The 27,462-nt window shown below is 46.1% G+C and overlaps 2 protein-coding genes, 1 long non-coding RNA gene and 1 pseudogene across 4 annotated transcripts; 2 read left to right on the top strand and 2 right to left on the bottom strand.

Annotated features, from left to right (window-relative positions):
* The first annotated feature begins 4,502 nt into the window (after positions 1 to 4,502).
* Positions 4,503 to 7,292, top strand: LOC112201693 (NEP1-interacting protein-like 2). Of its 2 annotated transcripts, XM_024342604.2 has the most exons (7): positions 4,503 to 4,778; positions 5,222 to 5,268; positions 5,571 to 5,711; positions 5,847 to 5,998; positions 6,400 to 6,483; positions 6,568 to 6,729; positions 6,844 to 7,292. In XM_024342604.2, the coding sequence occupies exons 1-7, from the start codon at positions 4,765 to 4,767 to the stop codon at positions 6,991 to 6,993; spliced, it is 750 nt and encodes a 249-aa protein (XP_024198372.1). In that variant the 5' UTR covers positions 4,503 to 4,764; the 3' UTR covers positions 6,994 to 7,292. The 2 variants fall into 2 exon arrangements, with proteins under 2 accessions (XP_024198372.1, XP_024198373.1); XM_024342605.2 differs by lacking the exon at positions 5,222 to 5,268 and having other exon boundaries at positions 4,505 to 4,778; positions 5,534 to 5,711.
* Positions 7,293 to 7,296: 4 nt separating this feature from the next.
* Positions 7,297 to 9,878, bottom strand: LOC112201692 (annotated as a pseudogene).
* An 874-nt stretch (positions 9,879 to 10,752) lies between these two features.
* On the top strand, positions 10,753 to 11,856 carry LOC121049550. The gene is made up of 3 exons (XR_005800713.1): positions 10,753 to 10,962; positions 11,145 to 11,300; positions 11,384 to 11,856. It is a non-coding gene; the product is annotated as an uncharacterized LOC121049550 (long non-coding RNA).
* Positions 11,857 to 21,647: 9,791 nt separating this feature from the next.
* On the bottom strand, positions 21,648 to 24,138 carry LOC121049194. Its single transcript, XM_040505834.1, has 4 exons — positions 22,965 to 24,138; positions 22,734 to 22,877; positions 22,361 to 22,656; positions 21,648 to 22,244 (listed from the first exon to the last, which is right to left on the bottom strand). The coding sequence occupies exons 1-4, from the start codon at positions 23,845 to 23,847 to the stop codon at positions 21,648 to 21,650; spliced, it is 1,920 nt and encodes a 639-aa protein (XP_040361768.1). The 5' UTR covers positions 23,848 to 24,138.
* Between the last annotated feature and the right edge of the window lie 3,324 nt (positions 24,139 to 27,462).

Raw genomic sequence — 27,462 nt, 5'->3', positions numbered from 1 at the left:
TTTTTCCAAGAGATGTAATAGGCAATTGTCATATACTTTGTAGTAAATGCCATTGGTTTAGTTTTTCTTCACATAGGCTCATCCAAAATGAGTGTGATGTCTAGGAAGGTTTTGAGATAAGTGGTACTTAAGCGAGCTTTGCTCCACCGACATCTCTCTACTCACCTGGTCATATTTATTTTGAAGTTACCAAAAGAAGTCAAACGACTACCTTTGTTTTGCATTAGCTAGCATTTGGATTAGGTTCTCCTAATGGTTAAGAGACAATGATGTACTCTGTTGGCTTATGAATAAAATTTAGAGTTCTTTTCATGACTCCATTTTGATTTTGAGCATATGACTTTGTTACTACGATGGCTGGGCCATCATTATTAATTCAAGGATATGGAATAGCCCAAGTTCCACTTGCCAAATGGCACCTTGATTATAGCTGTCACAGAAACTCTCTACGCTCTTAGGGCAAATCGTACCCTATGAATAGCTAACGAATTCCATGCGAAAATGCATGTAGAGAACGGAAATGAGTTCCTTTGCAATACCTTTAATGATTGCGAACAAAGACGCATCTTAGAGAAGTTTATATGTCTCTCTAGTGGACTTTATGTCACTATTCGAGCTATTAATCCAATAAATGTTATGAGAGAAGATCTCTTAGATTTAGATACATATTGGCTTTGTCACGACAGGATAGATCATCCTGGTCATGATATAATGATCCGTCTACAAAAGACTTCACACGGACATCTTTTCTCTCGAGCGAAATGAAGCATGAATCAAAAGTTGATTTCTAGACTAAGTGTGACCGACGCTACTGCCTAGGGCACTGCCTCCGTCCACCATCAGCCTAGGGCTGGCGTAGTCCATATCCATGACGCCATGGATGGCGTCCATCATGGTGATGGCGCCCCAGGTGATGCTGCAATCACCAACTTGCTTCAAATAGCGTTTTAGACGCTCAGGCCCAACCAAAATCCTCATTGGTTGCTTCTAAAGCCTCTCGCTCATTTTTACAAAACCCGCTCCTTAAGGAAATTAGGACTGAGACCGTCCTATGCAAAGGATATGAAAATACTCATTATGTTCTTGCACAGAATCCTTAGGGATTCTGTGGACTGATTCAACCAACTTGCGGACGTTTAAATATCTCATGATGTTGGTTGACACGCAAACACGCTGGTCACATGTTGTGCCATTGTCCACTTGAAATGCTGCTTATGCTACACTCTTAGCACATATCATATGACAATGGCTCACTCCCCAGATCATCCTATTCAGTCAATTGGATTTGACTGTGCTAGAGCGTTTACATCGAAGACTTTCGATGGTTATTGCATTAGGACTAATGTTGGACATTATATTCCCATGAACACACCCACTTGGTCTCGCGGAAACGACTACGATGGTAGTCCGAACATTGGTCATGCGCACCAATCTACTAATTCGTCTACGACCTACCGCCACCCAATGTACCTCTGCGTTACAGCTAGTGACTAGGTACACGTATTTTGTACTTACGCACATTTGAGTGAGCCGTTTATGTGCCCATTGCGCAGCCACAGCGCCCTATGATAGGTCCTTACAGACGAATGGGCCACTCAGTTGGATTTGAGACTCCAACAATCGTCCGCCACTTAATGCCCTTGCAAGGCGATCTCATTACCGCTAGATTTGCGGGTTGTCACTTTGATGAGACAGTCTTCCTGTCGTTAGGGGGAGATAAGAACACGGATGTTCAGCAGGAATGACAGGAATTATCGTGGCCTGTCCCCACTATGTCTCATCTCGATCCCTATTAAAGTGACGAGATCAAACAAATATGCTGCAAACAAGCCTGCAAGGAAGGACGTCCCTACGAGAGGACGTAGCGCCACCCTACACGGAGGTAGACATGGCGCCAACGCCAAAGAGAGTGGCACTCTGGCGTTACAGGCCATGGCCCCAGCTAGGATGCGTGGGAAGCCCGTGGGTTCGAATGATACCTTGGCACAAACCAATCCTTGGATCATCAGCACTCAAAATCCGTCATGAGTATCTTTAGGGTTATGGTTATCGTTGGGGGACGCCTCAACGTCAGAACCTATTCCTGAGAATATAAAGCTCTATAAAAATTACACTAGTGTACTTGAGACGTGGGATAGAAAATCCATCATAATTGATGATGTAGTTGTGCATGAGTTTGTTGAGTCAGATGATATCGAACCACGCTCCGTTGATGAATGAATGCCAACGTAGAGAGATTTGGCCTAAATGGAAAGATGCGATCCAGGTTAAGATGAATTCTCTAATGAAGAGGAAGGTTTTCGAGCTAGTGATGCTAACACCTCCTAACATAAAACCTGTTGACTAATGGGTCTTCGTTAGAAAGCATAGTGAGAAAAAGAGATGGTAATCTCACCTTATGGAGCAAGGCTTCTCATAAAACGCCCTGAAATCGACTACGATGAGACATATTCTCTCGTATTGGATGTCATTGCACTCCACTTCCCTGTCAGTTTGGTAGTTTCCGAATAACTGAACATGCAGGTTACAAATGTGGTCACTACGTATCTCTATGGGGATCTAGATACGGAATATACATTAAGGTTCATGGTGAACTTCATTTACCCAAGTCAATTGGCTCTAGACCACAGAGTGCGTTTACATAGAGGTTGAAACGCTCGCTAAAATGACTACTTGATTGGGAAGGGATATGCCCACGCATTTCCATAACAAGTTTCGGATTCCGTCGCGGTTCATGTTGGACATGATCTTCATTAGAAGCCCTTAAAGAGTTAAGGGAAACCGCTGAACACTTGAAATCCGAGTTTGAGATGAAGGATTTTGGGAGAACACGATTATGTCTCGGTTTGGAACTTGAGCATCGTGTTGATAGATGCTTAGGCATTTGACAAGGTCAAACCTTCAAGCACCCCCATGATCGTCCATAGTCTTGATCCTGAAAAGGATCCTCTTCGTCTGAAGGATGATGACGAAGATGTGCTAGAGGCAGAAGTGCCTTACTTGAGTACAATAGGCGCATTATTGTACTTAGCTAAATGCACAAGACCGGACATCTCGTTTACAATGAACTTGTTAGCTAGATATAGCTCTGCGCCAACGCGACGCCATTGGATTGGTGTAAAAGATATCTTTCGATACTTGAGATGTATGATTGATATGGGCTTATTCTAAAGAGATGATGGATGCGGACCCATCACACACCAGGAACGCCGCCAACGCTAGCCTGCGTTCTCTATCCCTATCTCAAAACGATATAAGTGTTTTGGAAGGTTTTGCTGATGCTGGGTACCTCTCTGACCCACACAAAGGTCGCTCCCAAACTGGTTAAGTGTTCACTATGGGAAAAGACCATGATATGTTGGAGGTCTACAGAACAGACCGTCACTATATCTTCGAACCATGCAGAGATTATTGCTCTTCACGAAGTGGTTCGTGAATGTTTATAGATTGGATTCATAATCACGCATGTTCGAACAATTGTGGTTTGAAGTCTACCACAAGATGAGCCCACGAGCATTTAGGATAATGTTGTTCGTTTTGAACAAATGAAGCAAGACTACATCAAAAGCGACAACACCAAGCATAATCAGCAACAACAGACTCTCCTCAAATACCAAAGTGAACTAGGTTCGATATGAGGATAATGTGGCAGACTTGTTTACTAAGTCATTGCCCAAATCCACGTTCGAGAAACATGTGGCAAGAATTGGCTTGCGGAAATTATCTGAACTCTCATGATCGTAGTCATCAGGGGGAGACGCAGACATCAGGGGGAGATATCTACATGTTCATCTCGAAACGTGAAGGGTGTGTTGTGCTCTTTTTCCCCTTCGACCGAGGTTATTTTTGTCCCACTGGGTTTTTGTTACTCGGCAAGGTTTTTAACGAGGCAACGAGAGAAGCACCGCGTTTGGACAACACAAGGGGGAGTATTTAAGGATATCTCTATTTGTGTTTGGCCCAAACTCTAGGTTACTTGACCTAGTGGTAATAGGGTTAAATTAGAAGGATCTAGATTCATATTCAATGTACGATTACTTTCCTTGTATGATTGAGATTCTATAAATTGTAATCCTCTATATAAAGAGGCCCCCATTATCAATAAGAATACACAGTGATTATCTCTCAATTTCTGATTCCCTACAACAGTTTCTATATTTAACTCGAGGGCCAAAATAGGTATGAAAATGTAATGACAATAGTCAATGGATCTAGATTGTTAATAAAATTACCTATGAACTGCATCTATTATGGTGGAATGAAATTGGACTTATATTCAAAAACCTCTAAAAAAAAAAAGGAAAAAAAAAAAACAGCACAGGGATATATCTTGTCAAATCTTGGTGGGGTTGATTCTTGTTGGGGATAGCATTGCAAGTTGTAAATGGGAAACCCCAAAGACCAAGTCACTCTGGTGAAATATCAAAGAAAGCTAATGATCATATATAGTACTATATCTACCATTCAAATTAATATCATCCTTTATCTACCTTACGCAATTATAGCACCTCTTGGCCTCAGCTTTTCCAATTCAAATTTCAGCCCACAGAAGCTTTCACCAGACCCTATCCTAGCAGCTGGTTTTGCTTACTTTCCTGCTTAGATCAGTTTAGCCTTCATTTATATTGGGTTACTGCCATAAAGATTTCCCTATTTGCAGCGGCTACGGTCCGGTCTTATTCTTACAATAACTCACGCATTGAATGAAGCAAGCTCGGTTTTGCATCTAACCAATGTAGAACTAGCTGGAACGACCGAGAGATAATGACTCCTGCCAGGTATGTTATATTCACAAATTATGAATCTAACTCTAAGGCCATGTTTAGCTGCCGGAAAGGAAATTAATTCCTTGATCTTTCTTATGTGAGCTGGAAGGACAGAGATAATGACTCATTCTCGATATGTTATGTTCACATTCAATTGATTGTCACACCACATCATATCAAATCCTAAAACTAATCTCGACATGACTCCGCACATTTTTGTTATAATTAAAATAACTCTGTTAATTTTGTTTATTTTTCCTACTTATCATCTCCTACATCCCCCCACCCCATCCATCTTGAAACATAGGTGAACCCCAAATTAAAAGGTGCTTGTGATATTCCACTAGCTAGGTAGCTAGCTAACCTCCCTTGTTCTTCTTACTTACTTTATGCCTTACCATAACACATGCTAGTAGCAATGCTGTTGATTAAGCCCGCTGATTTTTTGGTTACAGATTAAGCCCGCTGATTGAAGTTTTGATTAGAATAAGTGGGAGGTTTGGTAAGCAATTGTTTTATTTGTACCAAAAAAGGGAAAAAGGAAAATGAAAAAGAAAACATATCGTGTTGGCTCGTTCCTACTTCCTAGACACTACACTGCTTCTTCTGTAAAATAATATAAAACATGTGATTGGTGGCACTTAATTGTTCCAACTCCTTTTAAATGCCTTAATGCCTAGATATTCTGCCCTCCTCACTCTTTATATTCAAGCTCATCTTCTGGTTCCTTCACTAAGTCTACCCCTTACTCTGTTCCTACTCAACAGTTGATCATGTCTAGTTTGTTCAAGGAATTGTTTTCAGGCTTATTGGAGGGTGCGTTGAGATCTAAAGAGGTTGCTTCTTTGTGGGTTTTGGCTACACTAGAAGGTTTGGGAATTGGAGCTTTGATTGGAGTCACTAAGAGAGTTCTTCTTTCTGCATTTACCTGCATTCTTGCAATAGGTATGTATATATAGGTTGTTAGTAAAAGTCTTTCTCTGTCTAAAATTGGGAGCTTGTTCGTGGTGATCAAAATGTAATATCCAACAAATCCATTTTGGTGTCTTCCTCTGTTTTAAAAGATTGTGGGTTTTGTAGGAGGAGCTATAGCGGGAGCAATTCATGGCGCCATCAAAGGCCAGACGACAGAAACTGGGTTTTCTATTGGAGCCGGAATAGGTGGTTTGGCAGGGGCTATTGCTGCCATTCAATTGATGGATTTGATAGTTGATGGGCAGCCATTGTCTAAGGTAATACCTTATCAACACGAATCCATTACATGTAAAAACGTGTTTGAGAACATTTTGACAGCATTTGGTGGAAACTGAGAAGCACTTTTGAATTACAGAAGCACTTTAAAGTTCTGCCTAGTGCTTCTAGTTGAAAGTATTGGAAGAAGTGCTCTTGAAGTTTGATATGATCAATTTTTAAGCAATCTTGAATTTTAAGCAATCTTTGCAGTGGCTTCTAAAAAACAGCTTTTTGCACTTTCAACCAAACCCTACTCTACTGTAATCTAATCACTATTGTCGGTTTAAGTTCTATGCATGCAAAGAATGCGGTAAGTGGTTGTCATAGTCATTCTAAATTTCCAATATATTGAGGAGGTTCATCTTGATGTTGATATATAATCGTAATTTATATGTTATAGGTTGCTCTCTTAGGTGGGATGGTGAATGGGAAGGTGTTTACGGAGTGGATGAGCTCCGCATTGCTAAAAGCCTATCATTGGCAAGTAAGTATCTCTCCTAGTAAACCAGAAACAAGTAGTGGTTGTTATATATCAATTTGAAGTGACAATCCGAAACTTACTGAGCAGGTTAGCACGCTGGAGACTTACAGAGAGATTTCTGAACTCTATGACATCACTAGAGTTAAGGGATTATCCCAAGATTGCATTCAAAATCTCCCTCAAAGTATGTTTTGTTCTAGCAATATCATTGAGTCTTCCGATGAGTTTTGCTGCTCCATTTGCTTACAGGTAGGCAATGTATCTTACAACCTGAACTTGTATACAAGGGATTCGAGAACCAAAAACAAAAGTAAGTCGTAGTTTTTGCCAAGTAATGATGAGGCAAATTTTTTATGTTTGCAGGAATTAGAGGATGGAGACTATACAAGAGAACTTCCCATCTGTAGGCACTTGTTTCACTTGGCCTGCATAGACCTATGGCTAAGGCGACAAGGCTCTTGTCCTATGTGTAGAGTCCATGTCAGTGACGGGCAAGATCATGAAAGGAAGTGAATATTTCTAGCAGTTCTGCACAACACGAAGAGCTCTGTACATGTACCTAAGTAAGACTTCTGGTTATCCAACCCGGAGCTTCAACCAGGAGTCATAATAAGTCATCATCCTACGACAGAATGTAATCCGACAATCAAAGCATTCTTATGAAAGAACAGTTAACTCAGAAATCATTAAATCATCTCAGTGTGAACAAACAGTTGACGAAACCAACATTTTCATTTAAACTCTGATTATAATCAAATGATCATGAAAAGATATGTCAATGAACTATCATTAAATGCTTCAAAAACCCAGTTCTGTGTTACACCAACCCCTGTTCTTTCAAGACAAGAAGGGTAAATTGCGCAAAAGGGGCTCTAATAACAAATTGCACAATATTCTCCACTCGATTTAAGATCCAAGTATTCCAAGCTACCCTGCACATACTATAGGTCACGTTCCAGTTACCTGTACTTCCAACATATAAATCCCAAGTTAGATGAAGACTTCAGCTGTACTGCAATCATGCAAGATACTTGAAGATGGTAGGGTTTTCCTCGTCCCTCTCCAGGTATTCACGTGTGATAAGATCTTCAATACGCTTCTTAATCGCTGTAATGTCCGGCTTGAACATGCGCTGCAACTGCTCAACAGACTCCATGACTAATTCTTGATGGCCCAAAATTTTCCTACTCTTCATAATCCTTACAATTGCAGCGTCAATGGCATATCGCCTGTCTTTGTCAACTTCCTCAATCACCTTCGTCCTTTCATCAACTGGTAGGAGAGGAATCTCTATTCTTTTCATCTTATCAGTGAACTTATAGTTGAACATAAAGTCGTCATTTGGTGAGATAGTCTTGGAATTTGGTTCCTTAATGAGGATCTTGTACTTGGCACATGACAATGAATGAAGCAATCTAACCAAGTCCTCATTGGTGAGGTTCAACTGATTCAATATTTCTGAATAGCTTAATCTATCAGCATAATTGAAGAGCAGAAGGAGAGCAGCCTGATATGTTGACGCAACCAATTCCATGGTTTTTGGTTCAAACTTGGCAATGACATTGCAAGTACCCAAGGAGTAGATCCATGAAAGCTTTCTCAATTTCTTTTGTGTGTCAAAGAATTCATTGAAAACTTCAACACACTTGACCATCTCTTCAGGAAGGTTAAGATCAGATGATTTGTAACTTGGCCAGTGACCAGTTGTCAGAATAGTGACCGTCAAATCGATCCCTGGTTGTAAATTTGGATTGCTGTCAAGAAAATTTTTGAAGTTGGTCTGAGTGTCCTTAGCCAATGTTAAATCTGTGATCTGCAAGGTAAGTACAATTGCAAACATGTATGAACACTAAAATAAGATGCAGAAAGATAACCAGCAAAAAACAAGTAAACACACCATTCCTTCCATCTTTGCAGTGAACTGTCCACCACAGTTCTGCTTCAGCTTTGTTAGAAAACTATTCTCACGGTCATCATTGGCACTCCGATCAAAGAGCAACCGGCGAGCCAGTTTTTTCCTGCAGAACTCTGCAAAAACATCTTTCTCATTAAAATAAGCAAGCACCTTAACAACCTTCTCAAAACTTTCATCTGTGGCCTCATCACTAAGCTGACAGCCACCCTTCTTAAGAATACTATCACAGAATCCAGCAAGCAATTCAGCACTCGGACTCCCACAAACAGGTATGTTGCAAAACACCTCAAACGCCTCTCTCATAGCCTTCTGAAGAAATGCGTCTTTCATGAAGCAATCATCGACATATCCCACATACTTGTCATACATTTCAATTATTTTTCTGATAAGGACCACCCCATGCTCTGCATTTGAAGCCTGCTGGTTACTTGCTGCACAAACGCTTTACCTTCATCAGTAACATATTTTCTGAACACATTAACAAGAAGTTCCAACTCTTTAAGTGTTCTACTGTAAAGCCTATACATCCTAGCCTGATCCTCCACCTTATTATCTCGAAGCAAAGCACTACACCCAGAATCCCTTTCATCGAGCAGTTGGTGTGCAAAAACCACCACCAGCTCATAATGCACTTTCTTCAACAACTTCTCCTCACTGCTCGAATGCAGGTAATGCAAAACTCTCTCCTTCTCCCTCCTCAAGCATTCCTCTGCCTTAAACATATATTCCAGCCCTGAATCCTCCACAATCCAACTCGACGCCCTCCGAGAATAGTACTCACAACTATTCCCTCATCATCTCCTCTTCACAATCCGCTTCGTAAATCCCCATTTTAACAAAAATCTCCACCACATCTTTCAACAGTCCCCTGTCAATCAGCCCCCCTTCCCTCTCCTCATTAATCATCCCCATCACAGCACCCCCAACATTCTCCTTCACCTTCTCATAAACCTCGTCGCGAAACCCGATAATCCCAGCCTGCTTAATCCCAGGAACCTTTGCTTTCTCAACATAATACTGATCAAGAACAATAAAGAAACGCCATAGCCACCGCATCAGAGCCTTGTTATTCCTCCACCTTCTGACCAACTCCCGGAGCAAAAGCGCGCCGTGCTTGTCTGCCAAACTAGGCAACACAATCTCAGTGTTGTAGGCCTCGATGGTCTCGCGACAAGCCTCGTAGACCTGGTGGGAGTGATCGTCGCACATGTTGCAGACGGTGGAGTAGACATAGATGTGGTATTCGGCGTCGAACGGCGTCTCCGGCAACCCCTCGAGGATTCGGGTGAGCTTAACGATAGCCCACTCTATGTCGTCCCATCCTTGGTCGAAGTCGATAGGGGAGCCTGGACCCATTGCGGTAGCCGTGAAATTGAACCAGAGGGCGGCGTGTTCCGGATAATGAAGGAAGCCCTGATCGGAGAGTCCTAAGTCCTAACCCATTTCTTCAAAACCCTAAACCTCTGTTCTCCATGAGATTTTGTTCACACTATGTAAATTGTTGATGTGGCAAGTCCACTTCAGCCAATTTTTAACTTTTTTTTTGTTTTTTTCTTTCCGATGAGGAAAAGAAAGTGACAAGCAAAAGCCCCAAAAACAACGTACGTAGCTCATGGAAATCGAAATAAAAGAATGAAGGACAGTAAGAGTGATGCCATAATTACAGCTAGCTATATTTGTATTGTGACCCAAATCTAAAAGAGCATCCGCAATAAAATCTCGCTTCACGCCAAACGTGTTTGAATTCAATATCTGAGAAATGTGACGCCAAAGTTTTGATATCAAAAACCAGCATATGAAGCTTCTAAGGGACTGTGGTCTTATTATTAATGCAGTCGATCAAAATCTTGGAATCACCTTCAACTTTAATTTTAGAAACATTATGAATAGAAGTCGCTTGTAATCCTGCTCTGGGACTTTAATTTTAATATTTGATGAATTTCAACATCTGACGCATGATTAAAAAACTAGTTTGATGAATTAAATCAGAAGTGACTATTATTGATCAAAGTGGAGCTTATAAGAGCATATGTGATCAAATTAGAAGTTCGTTGGCATAAACCATTTTGAGTGCAAAATTCATGGTGATAAAATGAGTTTACACTACTACAATAATGGGCAAAGGCAACATTTGTTTTGCCACACTTTAAAATAAAGGTGGGAACTTCCACTGTTTGGGTGAAGTGAGATGGTATCCGGCACTGTAGTCATGATATTTTGCCACGATTGCTTATAATTGTGGATAAGTTAATTTTTTATATTTTTCCTTATGTACTAAATCTGAAAATGGGCATTGAAAACTTACATTATATTCTTTCTTATTCTCTCCTATCTCCTCTCTATCTCTATCTCTTTTCTTCGAGAAGCTCTCTTCTCTCTCTTCTGTGCTCCCACACTTGCATCTCCATTCTTCGCTTGTCATTGAACTCACCCAAACTATCAATCCATCATCCAATGAATTGTCCGTGAAGGGGATCAAGGGGCATCTCAGTCCTTTGCCGTCGGCTTGCATCGGCGACATAGTGATGGCCACCGCGAAGAAAGAAAAGCCGAATCTGAGGAAGAAGGTGCCGCCGGCCTTTTTTCCATTGTTTATACATTTTTCATTCTTTATAGAATCTACATCTTCTAACTGCAGAAATTTTGCTCAAACTCTTCAGATATGCAAGGGGTCTTTGTTCCAATTTCTTCATAGATTCATAGTACTTCTCTGCTCCGAGTTAACTCGCTCTATTTTTATGTATGCAAGGATGGCCGCCACGATGGTTAAACCCGATTGGAAGAAGCTCAACTAGATCGACCTCATCAGAATCTAGTTTCAGTGACTCAATTTTTTATGGGTTTATGCCTATCAACTCTAATCAAGATCCCCAATTTCATCAATGTGAAATTGGAATTCGTAGAGGTAATTTCTGTTCTTTACTCTTTCCCCAATTTCATCAGTTTGCTTTGATGTTAATACAACCTCTTTGATTTTGAACTGCACAGGTTGCTGAAGGCCTAACTTGTGGAACTCCTCATATGATCAGTGCTACGATTGAAGGCCTTGCTCTGTTGGCTTATGAGTTTTCTGACCTTGTTTTCAACTCCATTTATAATTTCTTTTAGATCTGAACAATTGTTCATTGGGCCAAAGTAAACATTAAGTTTTCAAGTCAAAACCAATCTCCATTGCGCTACTTTGAGTTAACTCGCTCTCTGTTTTTATGTATGCAAGGATGGCTGTCACGATGCACGCCAAGTTAAACGGGAAGAATCTCAACCAGATCGACCTCATTAGAATCTGGTTTCAGTGTTTCAATAAAGTATGGGTCTACGCCTATCATCTCTAATCCAAGATCTCAAATTTCATCACTGAGTAGAGGCTGCAACCATGGCAGTGGCTAAACCCAAGCCGATCATCATTGAACCCATTCATCCCCAGAAAGATGAAATAAAATGAATAAGATCAGGATATCAACCATCCATCCCCAGACAGGCTCGATGTTGGACCAGAACCAAATTAAAATATATATATATATATATATATATATATATATATAATGATTCCTACCACCATTAATTGTTGTTAGTGGTCCTGGTATGTCAGACAGAAGCCACACACAAGTAAATCGAGACTATTGACTGACTCTATTAAATGTGGCTGTAGCGTGGCTATGGCTGTTAGACACGTACATGTGTGTCCTTTGATGTCTTTTTTTTCACGCATGCTGTGTGTGGCTTTTGCCCATAATTGTAGTAGTGTTAGTTCAACAATCAATTATATCCCAAACTCAGTTTCTGGCCGAGCCTCTCTCCTTACAAGTCATTGATCCAGGGCTTAATCACACAATCAAATAAACCCCTCATAGACTATGGATAATGACTTTGTGTTGTTTATTATTGGGTTAAATACTAGTTAGTACCTTGTGGTTTAGGTCTAAAATCAATTCAGTCCCTGGACTTCTAATTTCATCAAAAACACCACTACACTTTCAATTTTGATCTAATAGGTCCAATTAGTTAATATTCTGTTATGGGTTCAAGTTATAGTTGGATTATTTATTGAAAAACTATTTATTTTTAATAGTATGACTCACTCCTAAATTGACTATGCAGACCACCTCGACATCACATCATAAAACATATGTCATATATGAGCCACATTAACAAGTTAAATAACTCAATTGTTGGAAAACTAACAAATTGGACCTATTAGATCAAAATTGAAAGTGCAGGGGTGTTTTTGATGAAATTATAAGTTCAGGGACTGAATTGATTTTGAACCTAAACCACAGGGTAGTAATTTGTATTTAGCCCTTTATTATTATTATTTTTTATAGAATAGAATCAAATGTAAAGTTCACGATCAATTATATGATCAATTTTTTGCACCACGTATCAACTCATTGGCCACAGGTTTTCTTTCTTATTTTCAATCAGGTTTGAGCAGCGGCTGCTAGGTTTCTTCTACTAATTAGAGAAGATTTTACAAACGGTAGAGAACCTAGTACATCAATTTCAAAAACTATCATATTGATATCCCAACATTAAAACTCAATCACTTTTAGTACCTGCTGTCTATGATAGCGTCAAACCTCTATTTCTTAAAAGATATTTTCGTCTCTCCATATTTTAGTTCCACAACTCTATTGAATTGAAGAGATGAACATATAGGTTTTATCGGCAATTGAATTGACATGTCAATTAAAGGACGTGGTGGTGGTGGTTGGAGACAAAACGTTGTTGTTGTTCATCATCACTTGGGCCATGGGCTGATGACGTGGTTAGGTTTGTTTAGGGTTACTAGGGTAGTACCCAAGAACGTGGTTCAGAAACTTATTTATGGCGGCAGAAGAGTTGGGATTGTGTGAGTTTGGTGATGGGTTGCAAAGAAGTAGAGAACCTGGGTAACAATTGCTTGGAGCGACAGGCTTGACATGGTTCTGAACGAAGTAGATGATATTGTTATAGAGCTTTCTCATGTGGTTGAATTCGGACATAAGTATGTTGTTGCTCCGCCTTTGTCCTCCGATAGAGCTGTCACAGTGTTGGTTGCAACATTATTGCTGTTGTTCTTCAATTCAATTCAATCCAATCCAAAATTATAGCAATTTTGTTTCCTTGGTTGGAAATTGTTGTTATGCTTTTTGGGTTTTATGGTGGCATGGATGGAGGGGGGAGTTTTGCTATCAGGAGAGGAAGAAGAGGAAAAAAACTTATTGCCAAAGAAAAAAGGAAAAAGAAAAACTGCTAAAATGAAAAGACGAAATTACCCATGAAATAGCTTACGCGGCAATGTAGTTGACACCGTCATAGACAGCAGGTACTAAAAGTTGTTCGTGTTTTAATGTTAGGATACCAATATGATAGTTTTTGAAATTGATGTGCTAAAGTGATGAATGGTTTTTGTTGGAGGTACCATTTGTAAAATTTTCTCTATCCCATCAAAGTTGGGACAATGTCATTCGAGTTGAGTAGATCAATGAAGGCTGGGCTCAACGTGGGAGAAGGGAGGGTCGGCATATATTACAAAACTATCAGTCCATGTCTAAAGGTTTTTCCTTTGCCTATTTTCTTGGCCACAGGTTTTTCATTTTTCTTTTTTCTTTTTTGAATAAAGGACTGGTGTCGCTGCCCTCAATTCTTGATTAATGGAAATGTCGAATACAAGGGGGGACATTGAGCCTAAACCCCTTATTACAATAAGCATCTAGAGAACGTCCTGAAATACTATCATGAATCTCTACCAAAGAATTGTATTTAACTAGGCAACAACTAGCAAAGAGCGCTCTACTGGAGACTCTATTTGCTTTGACATAGCGGTGACATAATGGAAAGATAACTCGATATGTAACCCTATTACATATAGCATAATTACCGTACATGCAATTTTCCTACGTTGCCGCTGGAGGATAAATCCGACGACACTTAGTCTCACCCTGCCACTAGGAGGTAGCAATCATTTGACAAAGTAAGGAAATTGCCGCCTACCTAGGGCAGACAAGGCACTTTGACAAGCATATAGCCTGACTATCCTTATTTCATAGATGTAAGGACTTATTACTCACAAACTGTACATACATGTGCATTTGCAAGCATAATTAGCTATAATGAGCCACGCTCATTGTACCGCCAGGGGTACCAACGCCCACCATATGAGTGACTGGCGTAAAGACAGCTAGCTGGGTTACCGCTTGAGCCCCGGATCAACCCCAAAGCACCGCCGACGCGCCACCACGCGCCGTGTCAAGTTAGCATCAGAAGCTACTGAAACTGGGAACTGAAGCACATCAGTCCCACATCGAAAACAAGGAGAAGATCATCCTCTTCCTCACCTATAAAAGGTCCTCTCCTCTCTCCTCATTAATTACGCATTTACTACTCATTATTGTTATGCTGCCTATATGCATTGACTGACTTAGGCATCGGAGAGTTGAAGACCGCCCAATGCGGTCTCCCTCTAACGCCCTGTCTTGTGTTTGGCAGCTAACAGTAGTCCTCAGAGCGGCAGAGTAGCGGTCCGCCTGCCGGACCAGCGTTAGACCAAGGTTTGGCTACCGCCAGACTTTTGAGCATTAACATTGGCGCCGTCTGTGGGAAACCTTGAACAAAAAGTCATCCCATCACAATTACCATGACTAACGATGGCGGGGGAAATGTCGAGGAGCAGGCAGACCAGTCCGCCGTTCCCCAACCCGCCCACCCAGCGGTAAGCATCAACCGCGCACTATTCAGCACCCCGGTCAACCCTGGCGGTGAAACAAATCCAAGCGGCAGCCGCCCCCCAGGTCAGGACCTCACCGCCTTGTACGAGCTGGCGCTGGCGGACCTCCACAAAGCAAACAGAGAGCGCGAGCAGGAACGCAAGGAAAAGGCTGAGGCCCAGGAGCAGGTGGCCACGCTGATGACACGTTTCGACTAGCTAAAGCGGGCGCTGGACGCAAACGCCAACCCAGCACGAAGTGGGCAGTCACACAGCACCAGACACAGCCGGCCTACCGCTGGTATAGGACCCATTGTGCAAATGCAGGTACCGCTAAACCCACCTGAGCTGGCAGGAATGGGACCACCCCCTGTCCCCCAAGTGTTGGAGCAGGAGGCGGAGTCATCGCTGCGCACCCACCCCTCGAGGACTAGAGCAAGGACTGAGGGCAATCTACCCATTCCCGGGCGAGGGTCAGTTCCGCGGAGCGCCCGAGCAGGCCCCGCTGGCAACGCAACCGCCCAAATTTTGGAGAGGATACAGCAGTTAGAACAGAGGCTAATCCTGGCGGAGGCAGGCACCCCGGCGCCAGCCCCAAACCCACTCTTTGCGTCCAGGCCAGGACCATTCACCGCTACAATTTTGCAAGCCGTCAGACCAGCGTTTGCAAAGACCCCAAAAATGTCACATTATAGCGGTAGGACCGACCCCTTCGTCCACATGGACACGTTCAAGAAGGTCACCAACAACAAGGGATTTGATGACGCCACCCTGTGCCACTTGTTCAGCGAAACGCTGGATAGTGAGGCAATGAGTTGGTTTTTCGAGTGTCCGGCAGGGTCCATCGGCTCATTCCAGGCGTTATCTCATGCTTTCCTCTCTCGATTCATCTTGTTGTCCGCCGGTCATCACAACACGAGCCAGTTGTTTGGCGTCCGGCAGGGAGAGGACGAATCATTGAAGGCATTCATCACAAGATGGCGGGCGACAGCATCTCAGTGCCGCGATCTCGACAAAACAATGGCTTCGGCGGCTTTCAAGCAGGGACTCCTCAAGGGACCATTCCTCTATCACCTCAACTACAATCATCCAAACGCAGCGTATGATCACCTTATGAGTGAGGCGGTCATTCATGCCCAGGCAGAGTTTATCACATATGGAGAAACCCCACCGCCACCAGCAACACCAACAAAATCATCTCAACCCCCTCCAGCCACCAGGAGACCGCCAGCAAGGCCCCCACTGCACCGCCAGCTGACAAGAAGAGGGAGTGGCAACAGGGCAGTTATCAAAGCAAGAGGCAGAAAGACAACCACTACAAGGGCAACCGTCCATCCCATGGGGACAATCGCAACAGGCAGACGGAGTCCTCTCAGCGGTATGCAGTATTCACGGTCTTCACAGCCTCGTACGAGGAAATTTACAATCAGTGCAAGGATCAGATACCACCGCCACCCTCACCGAAATTCCCCAAAAAGGGCAAGCCAAGAAACACCGGCATGTGGTGCAAATACCACGAGGACAGCGGTCACAATACCAACAGTTGCAACGCTCTCAAAACGGCCATTGAGACCCTGTACCGTGACGGCAAGATGGATCAATTCAAGGTGCGCCAACCGCCACCTGTAATTGCCAACATTGAGCCACTGGGCCGCATCAACACCATCGATGGCGGGGCTCTAATCACCAACATGTCTCACAGGGCAAGAAAGCGTTACGCACGCGCCAATCACCCAAAGGAAGTCTGTAACATCCGCTACGAGAGATCCGCCAAACTCCCAAAGTCTGGTTGGGAGCCCATCACCTTCTCAGAGGAGGAGGAGCGCGGAGTACATCTACCCCATGACGACCCATTTCTGATCGATGCCATTCTCGACAGATGGTCAGTGGGAAGAATCCTGGTGGATAGCGGATCTGCTGTCAATGTCATATTCAGCGGTTGTTACAACAACCTTAAGCGGAACAAGAAACTACTACAAGACCATGAGCCATTGCTTAGCTTCTCCGGCGATATCACTCAACCGCTGGGTTCTGACTACATGCGGTTAACCATCGGCTCCAGTCCATGTATGGCGGAGGTATATACTGAATTTATAATTGTGGATTGTTTCAGTTCGTATAACGCCATCATAGGACGGCCGACACTCAACAAGCTCAAATGCATCATCGCCGGATACATGCTTCTCATGAAATTCCCCACACCCAACGGCACGGGCTGTGTCAAGGGAAGTCAGCAATTGGCAAGAGAGTGCTACTCAACCACCATTGCGCGGTCAACCCGCCGCCACGAAATCCTAACGGTAGGAAATCAGGCACCGCAACCAGATATCTTCGAGGATCCTAGGGATGAGGAGAAGAAATATGTGAAGAAGGAACCGGTCAATCCAGAAACATCGTTGAAGGTCATCAGCATCTTCGACGAGCACCCAGAGCGGACAGTCCGCATAGGAGCTCAGCTAGACCCAGAGGTGGCGGCAGAACTCACTCAATTCCTACGGGACAACGCCGCCGTCTTCGCATGGTCATATGCAGACATGCCAGGTATCTCTCCTGAAATCATCACGCACAAGCTAACCATCAAGCCATCCTTCTATCCTGTCAAGCAGAAGCGAAGGGCCTTTGACGAGGAGAAATACCGCGCCATAGGAGAGGAGGTCGCCAAGCTCCAGGGCATGGGATTCATCCGCCAGGTAGTCTATCCCCAGTGGATCTCCAACTTGGTCATGGTCAAGAAGCCTAGCGGCATGTGGCGGATGTGTGTCGACTTCAAAAATCTTAACAAGGTGTGCCCAAAGGACAGTTTCCCTCTACCACGCATTGATCAGCTGGTTGACGCAACAGCCGGGCATGAACTCCTCAGCATGATGGACGCTTTTTCCGGCTACAATCAGATCAAGATGCATCCCAGCGATCAGGAGTGTACCACCTTCACCACCGACAAAGGCCCGTACTGCTACAATGTTATGCCTTTCGGTCTGAAGAACGCCGGTGCAACTTATCAGCGGCTGATGAATGCTATGTTCGCTGAACATTTGGGCAAGATAATCGAAGTCTACGTGGACGACATGTTGGTCAAGAGTATAAAGGCCAACGGACATGTGGCAAACCTCAAGATCATAGTTACCATCCTCCTGGCCTATGGCATGCGCCTCAACCCAGAAAAATGCTTCTTTGGCGTCACCGCCAGCAAATTTCTGGGTTATATCGTCAGTGAACGAGGAATCGAAGCTAACCCGGACAAGGTACAGGCCATACTCGACCTGGCGGACCCTGAGTATAAGGTACATGTCCAGTGCCTCCAAGGCAAGTTAACCGCCCTTTCTCGATTCATCTCCAGGCTCACTGACAGGTGTGCCCCATTTTTCAAACTCCTCAAAACGACTCACAAGAAAGTCATCAACTGGAACCCAGAATGTCAGACGGCGTTTCAGGGCTTGAAGGATTACCTAGCGGCAGTCCCACTACTCTCTATCCCTGTGCAAGGAGAGACACTGTTCATATACCTAGCGGTATCGATATCAGCGGTGAGTTGCGCCATTGTCCGGCGGGAGGGACAGGACGAGCTCCCAGTTTTCTACGCCGGCAGAGGCATGAACGGGGCAGAAACAAGATACCCACCCTTGGAGCAGCTAGCTCTCGCACTCATCGTTGCCGCCAGGCGCCTCCGCCAATATTTTCAAGCACACACAATCCATGTGCTAACTAATCAACCGCTGAGATAGGTGATGCAGAACCCTGAACATTCAGGGCGCCTCAGCAAGTGGGCCATCGAGCTCAGTGAATTTGACATAGATTACAAGCCAAGAACCGCCATGAAGGGCCAGGCGGTAGCGGACTTCATCGCTGAGCTCACTGAGCGTCAGCCCAATCCCGGCACGGAGGCTGAGCCCGGGACGGAAATGGTAACCGCTGAGGAGCCAGCTCCCCTACAGTCAGGTTGGAACCTGCATGTGGACGGCTCCGCCAGCGCCAAGGCCAGCGGCGCCAGAGTCATCCTGACAGGACCAGGGGGGCTGAACGTGGAATACGCATTGAAATTCAACTTCAAGGCCTCCAACAATATGGCGGAGTACGAAGCACTCATTGCCGGCTTACTCCTCGCCATCGATTCAGGGGCTGACAGTGTCAACATCTTCAGTGATTCCCAGTTGGTCGTTAACCAGGTCAATGACAGCTTCCAGGCCAAGGACCAACAGTTAGCGGCATACTTGGGGTACGTCAAGACACTCCTCAAGAAATTCAAATTTCATAACATCACACAAATTCCCAGGGAAAAGAACGCCAAGGCTGATTCACTGGCAAGACTGGCAACCGCCCAACCACATCAGAGTCCAGCGGACACAAGAGTGGAGTGTCTTGACAAGCCAAGTATCACAAAAACCCTGGCGGAGATCTTCAACATTGAGGTCAATACCAGCTGGATGGACGAAGTCATTGAGTACAAGCGCAACGGCACATTGCCGGAAGAAAAGGTTAAGGCGCGACAACTCAAGCGGAGGGCAACCCGCTACAACATCCAGAACGGCAAGCTGTACCGCCAGGGATTCACCCATCCCAACCTCCGCTGCCTAACCCTAGAGGAGGGAAAGGTTGTTCTGGCGGCAATTCATAGCGGAGAATGTAGAAACCACTCAGGCGCCAGATCCTTAGCCAATCGCACAATGCGACAAGGCTATTTTTGGCCTACTCTCGGCGATGATGCCCTCCAGATGTCGAGATCATGCCACAAATGCCAACAATTTGCTGATCTCCCACATGCACCGGCGGAACCACTATCGGTCATCATCGCTCCATGGATTCACTCAACTTGGGGCCTGGATCTGATGGGAAAATTTCGAACCGCCAAGGGCCAGTTCAAGTACATCATAGTTGCTATCGACTACAACAGCAAGTGGATAGAGGCGGAGCCACTAACGGCAATAACTACCGCCAAGGTAATTCACTTCCTCTGGAAGAATATCTACTGCCGTTACGGTGTCCCACACACAATAATCACAGACAACGGCACATAGTTCAACAACAAGGAGCTCATCTCTTTCACCGCCAACTTGGGCACCAAGATGAGTTTTGCATCTGTCGCCCACCCCCAGACCAACGGTCAGGTCGAAGCAGCAAACAAGATAATCAAAAAGCTGCTGAAGAAAAAACTCGACAACGCAAAGGGTCTATGGGCGGAGAAACTCCCGGAAGTTCTATGGGCCATCAGAACAACCCCAACTTCCGCAACTGGTGAAACTCCTTTTTGCATGATGTTCGGAACGGAGGCTGTCCTGCCTATTGAGGTTACTCAACCTACCGCCAGAGTCGAGGGCTACCGCCCAGAAACCAACACTGACGGCATCAACCTGGACAAGGACCTCCTGGAGGAAAAGCGACACAAGGCCCACTTATGCAACCTGCAAAACAAGCAGCGGGTATCGCGTTTCTACAACGCCAGAGTCAAAGCCCGGAACCTCCAACTGGGGGACTGGGTAATGAAGGAAGTCATTCCACCGCCAACAAAGCTTCGCCCAACTTGGGAAGGTCCATACAAAATTGTGGAAGTCGTTAGCCCAGGCACCTTCTACTTAATGGACAAGGATGGCGTCACAACGACCCACCCTTGGAATACCGAACACCTTCGGTATTATTACAAATAGTCATGCCGCTACCCAAAGGCATCTTGACTTAGCTAAATTTTTGTTCAATATTTAGCTAAGGGAAGCTACCCAACGGGTACTACCCCTCTTTTGTAAACGCTGATCGGTCAGCTATCAATGAAACGAGGAATTATTCAAACCATTGTTACCAAGTCTAGCACTGAGGGCAACTGGCAACGCCGGGAATCGTCAGCGGACCACGTCCGCTACGTTGTGCACTTGGACCAATTTTAATTCCTTTAATGTTTCATTGCTTGGCAAAAGAAAAATCTCTAAGTCAAAACTCTAGCGGTACAAACATATCATGACAAACATCAAACTTTGAAATTTCATTTCAGGGCTGAGACTCCCCACCCAAAGTTGTTCATTACTTCAAAATGTCGAAACTCAGCCAACAAAAAAAAAAAAAAAAAAAAACAACACATGTAGGAGCTCAGCTCTTCGGGTTGGCTTCAACATCTCCACCTTCCGCAGGCGGCTGTGGTTGTGCGCGGCTTGTCTGGTCAGACCCTCTGGCGGTAGGACTTGGAGTCTCTATGGTGCCATCCGGCCGAGTGTGTGCCGCCAGGAAACCGGCACGGGACACCTCCGACTGGGTAGGCAGAGGACTCTGCTGAGAACCATCCGCTGGCTGTGCACCACTTTCCCCGCTTCCCGAGCAAACACCTTCAGGCTGGACAGGAACCGCAGCTTGCACCGGCGGAGCATTTTGGACTGGCAGAACAGGTGGCTGGGACGCCTTCGCAAAGTCAATGGCGCCCCTCTGCTTCAGCATCTCCACGTTGGCTAGGGCGCCGGCCTTTGCCGATTCAGTCATCGCCCTTTTGTACTCCGCCGACTGTTTGAATTTCTCCACAGCGGCGGCAGCGGCATGGGTCCCTTTGTCCCGCAGGCGAGCTACCTCAGCCTCCAGTTTCGTCACCGCTGCTTACTTGGCGGCAGACTCCCGCTGAAGGATATCAATCTTTTTCTCCTTAGCGGCCACCCGCTCCTGCAGCAGAGACATGTCTTGTTCCATCCTGGAGATGTGGTTGTTCCGTTCCACGTCCCGCTGGATTGCCACTTCCAACTTGCCGCGAGCATCCGCGGCGTCGCAATCCGCCTTCATCAGGCGCCGCTCCACATCCGCCAGCCTGTCCTTGGCGACCCCCAGCTCCCTCTCGAGACCGCTGATCTCGTCCCTGAGCTGGCGCTCAACCCCGGGCTGCTTCTGCGCCGCCATGAACATCTCATGCAGCCCAACCGAAAGGTGACCAAAAGCTGAACTGAAGGGTGACCCGTCAATCGCCGTTGGGCGGGAAATCCCCGCCAGACCACCAAACCCCAGTATCTCGCAGAGGTGGTAGAGAAATCCCCGTTCATTGTCAGTCATGAACTCAGCATAGGCGGCAAACGAGTCCAGGTCACTCACAGGCGCCTCTTCTGCAGCGGCCACTGGCGCCTTCGGCGGAGCTTGGCGGGCCTTCCTTTGCTGGCGGACCCCGATAACCTCAGCATCATCATCATCCTCCTCGTCGGAGTCATCCTGCCGACGCTTCCGCAACAACCGTGTCTGTCCAGCGGCCGCAGGCCTTGGCCCTCATTGCTGTTGACCCACCGTGGCGGCAGCCCCCGCCGGCTGCACCACCTTCTGTGGCCCACGTCGCACGTTGGGCACTCTCTCTGTCTGCGGCGCGGCGCCAGACCCCTTCTTTCCACCCCCACATTGGCACCCGTTTGAACAACGGGTAGGCCGTCGGCGCCAAGGTGGGAGTGCAGCGGCATTGGCAGCACCACCGGATCCTCGGATGGGCTCACCGCCAGCGTCACCGGATCTATCACTGTCCTTTGAGCCGCATCCCCTGAGGCATACATGGCCTCCAAAAAGTTGTCAATCTCCGCGCGGTCCATGGCTTTGGCAAAGGCGTCACGGCTCCTAGCGTTACCTGGCGGCGTCTCTAAAAAAAACAGAAAGCAACTCAGTCAACCACAGGGCCAAATTAACCAAGTGTACAAGGTAGCGGAGATTTCTTACCAACGGCGCGAGTCAATCGTTGATCGACCAACAGCTCCCAACCGGTAAGTAGGCGAAAGTCCAACAAATTGCGATTCCGCCAGCAACCTTGGATGCGCGCCACACGACACTCTTCTTCACGAGTCAGGTTGTAGCGCAGGCCCACTGAAAAACAAGGGTAAACGTTAGCAAGGTTCAAGACTAAGCACAACGTAAACCGCCAGCAATATTCAGCGGAGACCGACAAACCACCTCGGATAGGTTGGAACTCTGACTTAATCCTAAACGCCGGTTCCCCGTCATTGGATTCCGCCTGATATTCCCACCCCGTCGTGGCAACGCAAAAGGTGTCCCGCCAATACGACATAGAATCCCTCAGGTTCTCTATCAACTTGGGGGCTCCCTGGCGGCGACTTAGGTTCACTTGACCTCCGCAGCCCTGACGCTTCACATACGTCAGCTCATAGAAATGCAGTACCTCCGCCACGGTTGGTCCCTCACAGCCGGACAACCGCCACAGCGAAGTCATCGCCAACATCAATCGCCACATGTTGGGGCAGATTTGCCCAAAGGCTAGGCCGAACTCGTACACCAAGATCTGAAGACTGGGCACAAGCGGTAGTGTCACTCCCTGGCGGAATATTGCCTCATGCACAGCGGCAAACCCCGGGCGAAGAATTGAAGCCTTTTCATCCACCGTCGGTGGACGCAGTTTAACCGCGCCGGGCAACCGAAACATCCACTTTATCCGGTTGACATTGGCAACGGTCATCCGCCCTCCCGCCTCGTCAACAGGAATCCCATCCGAAAGAACCCATGCCGATTCGGTATCCTCCCCTGTCGCATCTCCCCCGTCAGCGGAGCCACTGGCAGCGCTGTTACTTGCCAACCGCTCCTCACGCCTATTCTGAGCAGCGGCGGCCTCCCTGGCCCTAGAACTCTGGGGGCCCGAAGCACGACCCATTACTATTTCCCAGGGTATGGTTTGTAGCGGCTCGATGTCTAGCGGTTCTGGCAGTGAGGTTCCTGCACGGGCAGACGAACGCAACGAGTCAATAAAATTCCTATCCGCCGCGCTGAATGACACGTCAGACCCGGAATCCTCACTGCTCGAAATCTCTACGACGCTAGCCATCCCAAACCCTAAAACCCAAACCGGTCAGTTTACACAAGATCTAGCCTTTACCTATATTCGTTTAGTGCAAAAACATCAAGGACAATTACCCAGAAAAATACCAAAAAAAGAACAAACGCACACTCAACCCAGATTTGACCATCTAGCAAAACCCCAACTCTCTGTCAAACACCATAACCTCCCTCAAATCTCTCTCTACACCCTCAGAGAACACCAAAGAAGCAACATCACACCATTAACAGAAGTAGCAAAACCCAGAAACCACCATTGCAGATTCAATGAAACAGGAAAAGGATTCGAAATACCAACCTCACGTCGAAGCTGTGGCGTACAACTCGTCTTCACTGACAGATATTTCGTCCTCTCGAGTCCGACAGCTCCACGCAAACCGGGGAATCTTCTTCGCAATTCACAGACGAACAAGGCTCGAAGGAGGCGACTCAGATTTGAAGATTTTCCAGAAGTGTCGAAACTCGCTGAGTTTCCTCCCTTTTATGTCAACATCAGGCAATCCTGAGCCGTCCGCTAGAAAACGACATCACGTAGCAACCGTACACGTGTCCCACGTCTTCACTAACGCCCCGGATTAACCGAGGCGTCGCCTCGGTTACGAAATCCATCATTACTCGCATTAATGACGAGAAGACGGCTAGGCTTAGGAGACAAGCCTCCAGACGCTAACCCTCTGGGAGTTGGCCACGTATCAACAGTCGTCTCCTTTAGCTTCCAAGGGAAGTAACCACTTGAGAAGAAAACCCCCAACCAAGTGGAGTCTCCGCTGAGTGAACCCCGCCAGCGGATCTTCACTTGTCATCCTCCAAGCGGAGTCTCCGCTGAGCGAAATCCCGCCAGCGGATCTTCACTTGTCATTCTCCAAGTGACGGAGTCTCCGCTGAGCGAAACCCCGCCAGCGGATCTTCACTTGTCATCCACCAAGTGGAGTCTCCACTGAGCGAACCCCGCCAGCGGATCTTCACTTGTCATCCTCCATGTGGAGTCTCTGCTGAGCGAAACCCCGCCAGCGGATCTTCACGTGTCATTCTCCAAGTGACGGAGTCTCCGCTGAGCGAACCCCGCCAGCGAATCTTCACTTGTCATCCTCCATGTGGAGTCTCCGCTGAGCGAAACCCCGCCAGCGGATCTTCACGTGTCATTCTCCAAGTGACGGAGTCTCCGCTGAGCGAAACCCCGCCAGCGGATCTTCACTTGTCATCCTTCAAGTGGAGTCTCCGCTGAGCGAAACCCCGCCAGCAGATTTTCTCACTTGTCATCTCCCAGGTGACAGTCCACTGAGCGAAACCCCGCCAGCGGAACTTCTCTTGTCACCATCGAAGTCTCCAACGAAACTTCTCTCGTCATTCGGTAAACGGGGCGTCCTCCGCTACACAGCAAACCGCTAGCGGACCCCCCCTTTTTTCTCATCTGACAAGCTGCGTACTTTATTCAGCGCAATACCGCTCAATAAAATACCACCAAGCACGTATACTTGACGCTGCTTCCTGCTACATCTAGCGGGGGACTTCCGCCAGCGGCGGATCCCGAGGCCACGCCTCTCTGACAACGCCGCCACGCGGAGTTACGGTCAGAATGTCCCTACGGGACACGGGGACTAGTCAACAGTCTACGACAACCCTGATCAGGTATGTTGACCCCCGTCACTTGGGTGCTAAGATTGGGCTCGCAACCCAACACCCTCTGCTCCGTGCAGCTCCCCCTCAACAAACAATAATAGTGACCATCCGGAGGTCCATCTTAGCCGGGGAGTGGGGGACTCCCTGGGGGCCTAGCAGGGGCCCACCCGAAAGGGCACAAAGCGTTTGCTCAGTAAATCCATGGTTGACGATGCACTGATGCTAATTATGCTTCTGCAAAGTCTAGCGGGAGAAACGCTTCAAACCGCCGATCAACTCCCCAACCAAGATTGCCCTCCTTGACTGGGGATTTGGGGGACTTGTACATACATGTGCATTTGCAAGCATAATTAGCTATAATGAGCCACGCTCATTGTACCGCCAGGGGTACCAACGCCCACCATATGAGTGACTGGCGTAAAGACAGCTAGCCGGGTTACCGCTTGAGCCTCGGATCAACCCCAAAGCACCGCCGACGCGCCACCACGCGCCGTGTCAAGTTAGCATCAGAAGCTACTGAAACTGGGAAATGAAGCACATCAGTCCCACATCAAAAACAAGGAGAAGATCATCCTCTTCCTCACCTATAAAAGGTCCTCTCCTCTCTCCTCATTAATTACGCATTTACTACTCATTATTATTATGCTGCCTATATGCATTGACTGACTTAGGCATCGGAGAGTTGAAGACCGCCAAATGCGGTCTCCCTCTAACGCCCTGTCTTGTGTTTGGCAGCTAGCAGTAGTCCTCAGAGCGGCAGAGTAGCGGTCCGCCTGCCGGACCAGCGTTAGACCAAGGTTTAGCTACCGCCAGACTTTTGAGCATTAACACAAACAGCGTAACAAAATTAAATAATAAAGAAAAACATTAATAAAACAAACAGCTAAGCTTGGGCCTAAGAAATGAGCCCAATCCTTATTAACAGTCCAAGAAGCAAGGAGATTACAACCCACATATAAGGCCCAGCCCAAGTCAAGCCAAGCCACCACCGATCGATGTACCACTCTCCCTGTCACACCACTACATGCCTCGAATTGCCACCACATGTGCTCCTTTAACCCGGTTGCCCCAACAGTGCTCTTAGCCACTCTACCCAGATTAGGTCCGGAAAGAGTGCCAACTCAAATCTAGAGAAGAATAGCCATCAAACTCCATATATGTCCGACCAGATCTTGAATTGCCACTATGGAACCTGCTCTCTCCGCCCTCTTCACCCCCAACCCAGGCACAATAGGTCTATTTCCTGCTTCCTTTTCGACCTGCAAACCCAGCTTGCACAATCACAGCCAGAACCCCTCACTGACCGCGATCGCTCCCATCTCCTTCTCCTGATCCCATCGATCGAGAAGAACACCGTCCCGAACGAGAGAACTGTACTCACCCATCAATAATACCCGTTTGATGACAGCGTCAATGGATGCGTCGTCTGACTGAGGCCAAAAACTTTCTCTGTCACCCTAGCACAGCACACAATTTTTTCCTCGTCAGAAGATATAGAGGAAATTTTAAGTGAGACAGGTTTTCCTTTCCCTATCAGAGTTGGATGTATTAACAATATTTTTCAAGCATCAACTAATATGCCAAAATCTACGTGGAAATGCAAAGATAATATTTGGTAGTTGATAATTTCAGCTGATACTTTTTTGCCACATTGAAAGGCTGATGTGAATCAATTTGTCAAATTTTGCATAACCTAAACTCTCATGTCTTCTATGTTTTTTTTTTAATTTTTTTAATTTTTTATAATTTTCTATTTAATACATTAAGGCTTATATATTTTGATTTTTATTTTAAAAGTTGCATAAAATTATGCATTTGAGATGTACATCAGACATAAGTACATTCGATAGTCATTGTAGCCCATCTTCGACCCATACTTGAAATGCATGACACATATAAGCACGTTCTTAGCTAAAACTTGCAATGTCTGTTTATGTTTCTTACGGTTATATTTACAAATTCCTGAATGGAAGAAGCAGAAAAG

This window comes from Rosa chinensis, chromosome 5 (genome assembly GCF_002994745.2).
Source record: "Rosa chinensis cultivar Old Blush chromosome 5, RchiOBHm-V2, whole genome shotgun sequence".
NCBI lineage: Eukaryota > Viridiplantae > Streptophyta > Magnoliopsida > Rosales > Rosaceae > Rosa > Rosa chinensis.
The sequence above is the reverse complement of the archived record's forward strand: the minus strand, read 5'-3'. Positions and strand labels throughout refer to the sequence as shown.